This window comes from Epinephelus fuscoguttatus, linkage group LG7 (genome assembly GCF_011397635.1).
Source record: "Epinephelus fuscoguttatus linkage group LG7, E.fuscoguttatus.final_Chr_v1".
NCBI classification, from domain to species: domain Eukaryota; kingdom Metazoa; phylum Chordata; class Actinopteri; order Perciformes; family Serranidae; genus Epinephelus; species Epinephelus fuscoguttatus.
Window position 1 is genome coordinate 29,498,180 of NC_064758.1, and position 11,447 is coordinate 29,509,626.

Below are 11,447 nucleotides of genomic sequence, written 5' to 3' on the forward strand. Positions count from 1 at the left end.
GTGGTTGGAAAATCTGACATATTGTACTTTAATGATTGTTTTGTTTTTATGTGTTTTTTCCAGTCATCTGTCTTTTTCTGTAGAATTCTCAAAGGTACTGAACGTGAAACAGAAGTGAATCCTTCGATTTAAATAGTTTCTCTTGACACTGTGGCAGCTCCAGAAGTTCTTGGTCCAGAGAAGTATGACAGATCCTGTGACATGTGGTCTCTGGGTGTCATTATGTATATTCTGTAAGTCAATCAGTGTGGTGTGTGGTTTCTTTTAGTGATATTTTGTCTTGGATCATGGTTGACACTAAAGCGTCTCTAAATGATTGTTGCATATAATTATATAATTTCCTTGTCATCAAGCAGTTTTTTTTCTCTCGTACACACAGACTTTGTGGATATCCTCCCTTTTTCTCGCATCATGGTCTGGCAATATCCCCGGGAATGAAAAGACGGATCTGCAACGGACAATATGAGTTCCCCAACCCCGAGTGGTGCGATGTGTCTGAGGAAGGTGAGAGGGAGGCATGATGGAAATTGAAGTTGATGTTCTATCAGATTGTAAATTTGTCATAATCAGTGTTTACTTTCTGTTCTACTTTCCATCAGTGCTCATACAAGTCAATTTTTCTCTAGTTTTTCTTCTGAGAAAGCACAACATACTTTATCTATTACTCTACCGTTTCCCAAGTTGGTTAGCAGTATAAACAGAAGACCTAGTAGTATTATTCTTTGGCTTCAATACAAAAGCCCAGCAGCAAGGCAATAACAATGTTTTCAGTGGATTCTATGAATTACACATTGCAGAGGCACTCTGATTTTAAATGTTTTCATATTTAACTTTCCTATCAATGTTATTATAGGAATTCAGCCTGATGACATTTTGATAAACTGTCCCTCATAATTGCAGATACTGTATGACTGTCAAAGATATGTGTCATTAGTGAGTGGGGGGGGCACATGAACACTGAATGATGACGATGATTTCTTGTTGCAGCCAAACAGCTAATCTGCCACTTACTGAAAACCGAGCCCACCCAGAGAATGAGCATCACCGAGTTCATAAACCATCCCTGGATTAATGTGAGCAGCTCCCTGTAGGCTTGAATCTGTCTGAGCAACTGCTGCTTTTAAAGGATATGTTTGTGAGATTTGGTGAACACTCATCCATATTCTCTCACCAATGCAGCAGTCGGTGAAGGTCCCACAGACGCCCCTTCACACCAGCCGCGTGCTGCACGAGGAGCAAGACGTCTGGGAGCAGGTCAAAGTAAGTGTGCATGTGTGTCACTTTGTTGCTGCGACTTTAGATGCTGCTCTTGATTTGTTTTTATCTCAGCTGAGTTTGTGTTTGATAATTAAGTTACATTTTCAAATATTTCATGCTAATATGTTGTACTTCATGCATACGTGACTCACTGCACGATGAAATCCATTTAATATTAAGTTAAAACTGTTTGTGCACGCTGCTTTCATCTTGGTTGTGTTTGATAAAAGTGATGTTGTTGTTGTTGTTATTATCAGGAGGAAATGACAAATGCCCTGCAAACGATGAGAGTGGACTATGACCAAATTAAAATCAAAACCATTGAAGACTCAACTAATCCTCTACTCTTGAAGAGAAGAAAGAAAAGTAAAAAATCAGCCACACAACCTCCAGGCTAGTAAAATAAAGACTTTTTAAGAGGTATTCAGTTTCACACAAACGCTCACACATGCACAAGATTTAGCTGGAAGAAAAAGCTTTCAAGGAGAGCTTTAGGGATGGTGTGCATTGCCAAGTAGCTTTAAAATAATACCTTTATGGTGTGTTTTTAGCGGTTTTAATTTTTCTAAGATTTTATTTTCACACATGAAATGCACCCAGGCATTTTGGTAAATGTGCTTTGAGGACTTTTGAACTCTTTCTATGCTTTTAAAATGTATTCTCTGTGTGCACTTATTCATAAATCCTCTCATCAGAGAAAACAAAATGTACTGTATGTGTTGTATATTAGGACAGTGTTTATTATGTACATATTCGAGTGAGCTTTGTTGGCGTCAGCTGACAGTTTTTAGGTTGTTTTCTGTCTCTTAATTTTTTCCGTTCTCAGTGTTGAAACCATTTTGAGCGACTTTTTTCTCTCTTAAGGGTGCAGTTGTGAGATATTTTGCAAGCATCATTCATATTTATATTTTGAATGATCGTTACCAGAAGCCACAGTGTTTGTTTTGGATGCCAATGTGATGGCAGAAATATTTCTCCTTACCACAGTGTAGGAGTTTTCCTGGCACATTGTGGCTGTGCTGTGTCTAAAACCTATTTACCATGTGTATCAATAATGTGTAGAAATAATCACACTTACTATACTCAAAGAACGGGTGTTGATTGTATTTGATGGATAAAACGGAGCTGCCACCTGAACCCTATGTGCTTCTGTAGAAGGTATTTTCTCTGGAGCAGTGATATAAAAGTAGCTGCATGAAGTCTATTGTGTGAGGCATGAAAAGAGAAGTGAACGGCAGTAAACTTTTACATGATAAACAGATGTACAGTGGAAAATGCTGCACGTCACTATTATCCTGTTTGCCTTTTACTCTGGATCAAATCTCTTGATACTTTCTGTGGTTTTTGCGTGTTGTTTGATCAGTTAGCATTTCACCATTAGCATAAAATCAAATAAACATCCAGCAGCTCAGTTGTGTCTAACAAATACATAATATTTATGGTGGCATGGTAAATTAGTCTGCCATGGAAAATTAAACAGAATGAATCAGTGTCTGGAACAGTTATTAAACACTTGTTTTGGAGTTTTCATTTTGCAAAAAAAAGCCCCACATTTTGCCATACCACCACTGCATTTTTCACCAGTGGCACTCTAAAAAGTGGCCGGAGGGGGGCATGACGAGCCTGATACACTGCACCGGTTCTCTCCGGGCACTCCGGCTTCCTCCCACAGTCCAAAGACATGCAGATTGGGGACTAGGTTAATTGGTAACTCTAAATTGTCCATAGGTGTGAATGTGAGTGTGAATGGTTGTTTGTCTCTATGTGTCAGCCCTGCGATAGTCTGGCGACCTGTCCAGGGTGTACCCTGCCTCTCGCCCGATGTAGCTGGGATAGGCTCCAGCCCCCCCCCCCCCCTCAAGAGGATGAAGCGGTTAGAAGATGAATGAATGAATGAATGTCTTTAGTTTTCGTTAATTTGGACAAATTGGTCAAGACAACAGACATGGGAAGGCACTGGTGCACTTGTTTATTGAGACTGGGATGTCTACATGACAGTGAGTCAATTGCCTTCACAAAGTGTTGCGTTTGTATTGACACACCATTGTTTTACTGTTATTTTTATATATGCTGTCATATGTTCTGAACTTCTTAAATCTTGTTCCTAAAAATGACCCCCCCACAAAAAATAATGCTAAAAAAAATTAAACTGAAACAAACAAACTCTGGGAACGAACGGAAACTAAACTGAATTAAAAACAAATATTAAAGCGGGGGAAAAAAGTGAACAATACAAAAATTTAGCATAGCGTTAGTTCAGGCAGGACCCGATGTCAAGCTCAGCTCACATCCCAGCTACATCAGCTGATCTAAAAGGGAAGGGAGTCAGCTGATAGATCACATGAATCCTTTCTATGCAACCAATTGGTGAATCTCATTCAGGGCACCCTATTTAAACTCCTCTGGCCTGCCTACTGTTGCTGCTTCCTCTGCAAGCGGCTTTGCAACCCATCTCCACCCCAGCTCCTCCTTTTCATGCTGTGTCTGACTTATCAGAGTCTTTTCTGTTTGTCATTGATGCTGCTCTGTTATGTTTCTGGGGGTCTTTGCTGCTGCTCTCCCTGTATAAGGCTTTTCAAGGTTTTGAAGTGTCCTCAAAGAGAGACCTAAGAATTTAGAAGCAGTCTGCAGCTTTTGTAATGCAGAAACTGTAAGCTAAAACATGAGCATCTTAAAATGGTTAAAATTGTTAACATGCTCACGTTGTATCCAACGTAAGTGACGACTATAAAGTGACCCGTGGTCATTTTATCCCAGCATCTTGAAGCATCCAATTATTTGCCAAGAAATGTGCTCAGAATGCTGTAATCTATCTAAAAACTATTGGAATTTACCAGCAGTATATTTGTAGCCCTCATTAATAAATGTGCTAAAATACATCAGGCACCAGTTGATTGATTGATTGATTGATTGATTGATTATTTTTATTTACGTGTCATGCACAAAGTGCCCAACCCTCATGGGTTTATAAGACACCAAAAAAAAGTACAGTTGCAGTGTACATTATTGTTATTATTATTATTTTTTTTCATTTCATACATAATTACAGCCCCTTTTACGGCTCAGACTTTAAACAGAATATTCTGCCTTCTCTCCCACGCTTTACAAATAAAATCTGCAACAAAAAAGATTCCCTTTCTAAAACACAACTCAAGTTTCTCATACTCGTCCAGCCAAAAGAAATCAGCATAAATAGAGGACATTTTAATAAAAAGTACATCCCTCAAGTCCTCATAAACAAGACAGTAAAACAGAAAATGGACCTCACTCTCAATTTCACCGAGCTCACACACCTGACAAAGTCTGTCCTCCTCTGGAATCGCATTAAACCTGCCGGTCTCTAAAGCCAAGGGTAATGTTCCTGAACGTAACTGTGCACATAATGATCTTTGTCTTTTGTTTAAATTATACTTCACATACATTTCAACATCATAACAGTTTTTTATGAGACAGTAAGTTCGTAATTTTGGTTTATACCATATATCGACAGATCACTTTTCCTTATACTTGAGAAACATATTATTTTTTAACTCCCGAATATTACAAAGTAACCTGTTATAATGTCATTCATACATGCATGTACTTAAAAAATCACCGCATTGTCATCACCTAATTTTTTAAAGAATTCCCAAGCGATAAAAACTCAAATATGTTATAAAGTAGCATATTCTTTTCATTGCAGTCCCCCGTCTTGAGTTTATAGTGAAATCCATTCATGACAAGAAATAGTTTTGGTTTTACCTTATGGTACAGCTCGCAATAGCAAAGCGCCTCAGGCATCAACGCCTATTGTGTGCTGTCATATAATTGGGACTTTGTAGGCTGTTAGGCTTTTCAGGCTGTAGTTGGATCCATGAACAAATGACGCCCACACAGAATGTTTTGGATTAAACATGTTGCTGTAATTACAACACGACATTTCCAGCATTTGCATCCTGTTTCAATTCAGACTGTCTTTGTGGCACATTCTGAGACACACACACTCAGAAAACAAAGCTGTCCAGATGCAAAATATTAATGCCTATTGTATAAAGTGGATCGAAAGGAGATTTTACCATTGTTTGATCGTAACTGAAATGCAACTTCAAAGTTTTCAAAGTGACATAGTTTTCCTGGAATTTTCTTAATTTCCTAGTAACTGCTACTTTGGACACATTTGTGAAGAAAGATTTCCATTTATGATTTTTGTTAACACAGTTATAACAGAATGATAGGCATCACTTTTATGACATTGGATCATGTAACATCTCTTTTAAAAAACAGTGTTTACTGTTTGAATCAAGTTTTGGATAAAGTGAGTAATTCGGCCAAAGATTGTGTGCTGTGACTAAAAACCTGTCCAGACCATTGTGCAGAGGAGTCCCATCTGTGTAACCCCAGGTCAACTTTCCTTTCATCTAATTGTTTGATGATTAAGGTCAATTACGTGCTGAATCTTGTCCATTTTCAAATTAGCACATCATCGTTTACTTCCTCAGAGGGGCAGAGGAAGCAGTCTGAGGAAAAAAACATAATCCCTGAAACTCTGCCTCCAATTTTCCTGCTCCAGTGGAGGACATGAATGGTGAGGCCCGTTCATTCAAGACAGTCTGCAGGATGATAATGGTACTGTCCTGTCCGCAGGCGCCAGCACAAGCATATGTTAACTTTCTCCACAGTTTGAACACTGTAATTGACAAAAGTTATGAATACCTGAAGCAGGCAGGGACAGGGATGGAAAGAAAAACATGTCTGAAGAGCATGGTTGTGGACAGATAACAGGGGTCGTCATACTTTGTACATGTTGAAACAAACAGTGAATAATACACAGAAACATGCTGCAGCTTAAGAGATGGATTTGTAACTAAGCCGTGATGTGTTATATAAGAAGAAACACATCCCTAATTACAGTGTCTACCCTGGTTCGTTAAATTTTCTGTACCATAACACTCCACCCTCTCTATACCCTCCATGCTGTACAATAAACAGCAAGCCAGACTTCAAGTGGCTCTCCTAATGATAAGGCACAGCACAGTAAAGGAAAATAAGGTTGTTAAAAAGCAGATGTCTGCACTGGGTTCACAGATGGGATTGATATTGACCAGGCTGGAGGTGATACGTTGTGCTGTAGGTTTTACATGCAGCTAAAAAAAAAAAAAAAAAAAATGTATGTCCTCTAATGAGAGTGGGTGCCTGGTGATGGGGCTGCAGCTACGTAGAGGTAGGGGTGGGGGGGTATTTACCCTATACCAACAACATATTCCACTCAGTCTGAGGAAGACACAAGCGACATGAGCAAGGGAGGAGGCATCGTCTCTGATCAACCAGCTGGTAGGTATACTGTACTGACTGTACATTTAAAAAGTGGAATGGAGAGTCTGTTATTTGCAAAACATTTCCTATCATCAATGTGTTACAGATTTGGGATTTGGTTACAGGTGTTGGATTGAATTTGATTTTGATTTTTTTTTTTCCCCTGGGTTTTCCATCAGTGATCATGCGGACAGTGGTGCTCCTCCTCATTATGGGAATAGTGGATCTGAACACCAGTCAGTATTACAGTCATTTCCAGTGGCTGTCCCATCTGCGAGGGCGGCGGCGCCATGCCGGCTTGTGGGCCGAGGATGTGGACTGCCCCCTGGAGTGCGACTGCCCCTCATCCTTCCCCACAGCCATGTACTGTCACGGCCGCAACCTTCAGCACATTCCATACGTCCCCTCACACATTAAATACGTCTACCTGCAGCGTAACCAGATCACAGGCATCCAGGATGGGGTGTTTGACAACGCTACCAACTTGGTCTGGGTCGTGCTGTTTCACAACCAGCTCAGCTCAGACAAGATCGGCAAGAATGTTTTCAGCAAGCTCAAGCACCTGGACCGGCTTCTCTTGGATCACAATGAGCTCACACGTGTGCCTCCCAACCTGCCCAAGTCAGTCACGGACCTGCGACTTGGTCACAACAAGATCACAAAAATCCTTTCCAGCTCCTTCGAAGGGATGGCCAACCTCACCACCCTTCAGCTCCAAGCAAATGTTATAGAGGACGTTGGAGGTGTGTTCAAGGGACTGAAGTCTCTGACTATGCTGGATATGAGGAAAAACAAGCTGAAGAAAATCCCTGACAACCTCCCTGAGAGGCTGCAGCAGCTGTACCTGGAGTTTAATAACATAGAGAGCGTGCCGCCGGGCTTCCTCACCATGAATCCTAAACTGCAGTTTGTCCGCTTGGCTCATAACAAGCTGACAGATAAAGGACTTCCCTCCAATGTCTTTAATATCAGCACGCTGGTTGAACTTGACCTTTCTTTCAATAAACTGGAGAAGATCCCTGTTGTCAGTAGGAACCTGGAGAACCTTTATTTACACGCCAATAAGATCAAAGGTAGAGACACCTCTCTGTTACTATAACATGTCATGTGAAAGTAAACATATTAAACGATTTAAAAGTCAAATTGGAGATGTTAGGGTGATGTACAAGGAATAACTGTGATGTATTGTAATTATATACATGTTTTACTCTTATTCTTAACAATCAAAAACAATATATTTGACATTTTTTATACTGAAACCAGTCGAAATTGTGTAAATTGGTTGATTTGAATTGAGATTTCCAGTGCTGAGCTAGTGTACTGTATATTACCAGTTATCTGTTCTTTCCGCGACTGTTTCCCTTCATTTCAAATCAAACACACGAGGAGCTACTTATCTCAGATTTTGTAATTGGGTTGGTTGGCAGAGCAGGACACACGCTCTGCCACTTACTTGCCGATGAACTCAGTGCTTAACGACGCACGTCTCACAGATTTTTAACAACACAAATGTGGACCCTCCCAGTGTGACCAGACTCGGCAAATGAGGTTGCAGAGTTAACTTAATGAGAGTCTGATAGAAAAGTGTTTGATTTAAAGCAGCTAATCTTATTGAGGTCTTTGCATCTTTTATAGAAAGTCGCCCTCCAGCGACTTAATGCACTCCAGTTGCTGGTGTGATTTTGCACTTAAGTGAAGTTCAGGCATGCAACAGTTCACCTATATTGTTCCTAGCTGTCTTCTTTTCACTCTTCCATTTGAATGTATTTGGCGGTTCAGCTTCAAATATTTTTTGTCTCCATTCCGTAGAGTTTGAGTTGTTGCACACGCCCATGCCCAGCAGTGATGTAACAGTGCAAATCACTGTTGGGGTGGGGACTGAGCATGCAGCAAAATTAAATTTCCAACCATTAGATGACAGCAAAACACTCGCTGAATTGATGCCCTTCCTCCAGCAGCAGGGGTTTTCCATAAACGCTTCCTTCAGTGGACGCACACTCACAATACAGATTTTACAAAATACCAAAGTTCCCAATATAAACCCCCCCAAAAATAATGAGAACTGCAGGGGAAAAAAGACAGTCTTGGCTGAGTTTAATCAAACAAGAGTAGCTTTAATATAGAAATATGAGAACCATATCCAGCCTTGTAGCACAAACATGCACAGGAGGAACACAGCAGCACTTATTTTTATGAACTTTGGCGTGGTTTGAGAGCTCTCTGTTATATGAATAACTTGGTTCCAGTTTATAACCATTCACAGGACAACTAGAACTTGTGGCCTCCCCTCATATTTCTCTCCTCTTGTGTGTTTCAGAGTTCTCCCTGAGGAGTTTCTGCGATAAGGTCGACATGACAAACTTCTCCAGGCTCAGAATGCTGCGTTTGGATGCCAATGAGATCAGCGCCAAAGACATTCCTGCTGAGGCTGCCTACTGTTTGCGGCATGTTGCCTTTATTGATGTGTAGCGCTTCCCTCTCGCTCTCTCTCTCAACTATATTCACCCCATATTGTTCACAGTCCGCTCCATCAAAACATATTTGAGATAATATGTTGTTTAACTGTGATGAGAGCTACTATTATTCCAGCTAATTAAACAGTTCCAGTGTTCGTCAACGGGAAATGCCACAGCTGTATAATCACGTATCCAGATGAGTGGCCCATGGATGACAAACACCAATGAGAAAAGTCCAGATGACTTTCCACAAACTAATTAGATGAGCAGTCTGAGTATTCTGGCAAAAGTTGCATAAATATGATTTAGCAGATGACCTCTTCTGCCTGTGTCCTGTCTGGCAACGTGCAACCTGTTAAAAGCCTCCTATCAACAGAGTGAGACTCAGTTTGGATCTTTGCCTCCACCATGTGGCACACGGTGATAAAACAGCAGGTTGAGTAGCCATGATACTTCTCATTATTGGGCCAGATCTATCTAACATATCACCAGTGACAGCACTGCTTTTAGTTAAAGTACTTAATAACTTTTCCATTATGTGACCAAGTGTGTCTGTAACACGTGAAAAATGTATTTCTACTGAGAGCAGCCTCTTAAAGGAATACTTCACCCACAAAATGACCTTTTATATATCAGTCACGCCATGTTACTTTGAACTCGTGAAGAAAATTTTGTTTCATAATTAAACAAGTTGATAGGTTTCATTTTCAATTCATTTATAATGTGCTTTTGAGCGAAAAGCATGTATTTGGGAAGTACTGAGCACACGTCTAGATAAATGAGACTTGGATTATACCGCACAAGTTGTGCCAGAGTTTGTTAACAGATGTTTTGATAGAGTTTTGCTGTTGTTAAATGCAGTCCTCAAAAACAATACAAAAGACACGCACATCCCACTGTCCAACGGAGTGGGTGCTGGACCAAAGAAACATCTGGCAAAGTATGAAACAAATAACAAGCAGCTCCTGTTTGGAAGGGTTTAATGCAGAGTGAATATGGTACTTTATCAATCAATAAATATGTTAAGTATTTTCCATGGAGGTATGCAACAGAGACTGAGTTGTTGTTGCATGTCTCTGAGGTTCGCTATCCAAACTAAGATGGTCATTTTGTGGGAGGAAACTTCTTTTAAAAAACTGTATCGAATAACGTTTGTAAAACATTTACGTCTTTTTGGGGTTTAATTTCTGAGCCAGTGTGTATTGTAATGTATATTAGATGAGCTTGACCTGTCAGTAACCTAATGTCAGGATATTTCACATGATTGACACAATTTTGTTTGTATCCTACATCACCACTTTGTACCTATTATTACATCTGAGAAAAAGCAATGTTTCTTGAGTTTTTTGTGTCCCTAATTGTTGACAGTGATAGATTATTTTAGCAACAGCATGTTGTGTTTTCTCTAATTTGAAGGTAGAAGAAGGCAGCGAGATTGGGAGAGAGAAAAAGGGCGGCAGTTGTCCTAACAACTAACCGGTCTTAGGCTGTTCCCACATATTTATTGTTGAAGACAACTTGCCTTTTCATCTTGCACAGCTGCCTTTAATCCTCTGTAGAAAGGCACTCAATTGAATTATAGAAATACTTTCCTTGTTTTGTAATGCAGCAAAGTCTCGGGATGAAGAATGGATTACTGCCAGTGTAACGGTAGTTTGCACACTGATAAGTGGTAGCCTGTGAAATTAGTGTGTTATAGGCCATGATATATTACAGGCTGCACACAGTTCTGCAGCGGCCGTGGGGTAGGGCCGTGTTGTTGTTTTTTTAAGCCTTCACTTCCTACACAGATTCCTTAAGAACAAAATAGAGGCCAGCACACATGCGCACAATCATGTGGGAATCTTTTTGACAAGATTTACTGATGTGGTCTCCTCCTCGAGACGCATACATTTCAAATGTGTGGGGAATAGCCAGATTCCTCTCCAACTCAGACGTTATGCAATTGATTATTATAAAACAAGAGGCTGGGCCATCACTGAGTAAACATGAGTGAAAGTCATGACAACACGAGGGAATGCACTGCCCCCGCTCTCTCTGTCTCTTTTAGTACTGTCCTGTTATTTACCACCATGCAGTCAGGATAAACTATCATGCATGTGTATGAGTTAACTATAGTAGCATGTTATTCCCACCAGCTCTTGTCGTGCCCTGCACAGTGAGGACATTCCTTGTGTAGCTACAGCAGCGACTGGGGTGTTTCTATTGGGATCGTATCTCAGCCTCTCTGCCACTAACAACAGCTCAGTGTGTTTTATCATTGACAGAATATTCTCCAGAATCCGTGTTGAAACCATACTGATTTGTTAAGAAATTGGATATAGAAATCTTTGACCAAATCTTTCAGAAGTTTGCTGTGTGTGGGATATGCACTGATCAACACTGTAGGCTGATAATGAGTGGAACTAAACTGCTTTTCAAAGGCCATTTTAACAAGCATAA

At 40.3% G+C, this 11,447-nt stretch overlaps 2 protein-coding genes across 3 annotated transcripts in view; both read left to right on the forward strand.

The window, feature by feature from the left end:
• Window positions 1-8,927, forward strand: part of LOC125892100 (MAP kinase-activated protein kinase 2-like) — a 27,503-nt gene extending 18,576 nt beyond the window's left edge. The window contains exons 6-11 of one of the 2 annotated variants that reach the window (XM_049581842.1): window positions 158-233; window positions 380-504; window positions 988-1,073; window positions 1,180-1,260; window positions 1,515-1,677; window positions 8,867-8,927. In XM_049581842.1, coding sequence (XP_049437799.1) covers window positions 158-233; window positions 380-504; window positions 988-1,073; window positions 1,180-1,260; window positions 1,515-1,655 — 509 coding nt within the window. In that variant the 3' untranslated portion in view covers window positions 1,656-1,677; window positions 8,867-8,927. Of the gene's footprint in view, window positions 1-157; window positions 234-379; window positions 505-987; window positions 1,074-1,179; window positions 1,261-1,514; window positions 4,152-8,866 lie in introns of those variants that run through there. The other variant, XM_049581843.1, reaches the window with a different exon arrangement.
• On the forward strand, window positions 6,480-11,320 carry fmodb (fibromodulin b). The gene is made up of 3 exons (XM_049581844.1): window positions 6,480-6,567; window positions 6,729-7,622; window positions 8,867-11,320. Exons 1-3 carry the CDS (start codon window positions 6,528-6,530, stop codon window positions 9,016-9,018), a joined length of 1,086 nt encoding a protein of 361 aa, XP_049437801.1. The 5' UTR covers window positions 6,480-6,527; the 3' UTR covers window positions 9,019-11,320.
• The last annotated feature ends 127 nt before the right edge of the window (window positions 11,321-11,447 follow it).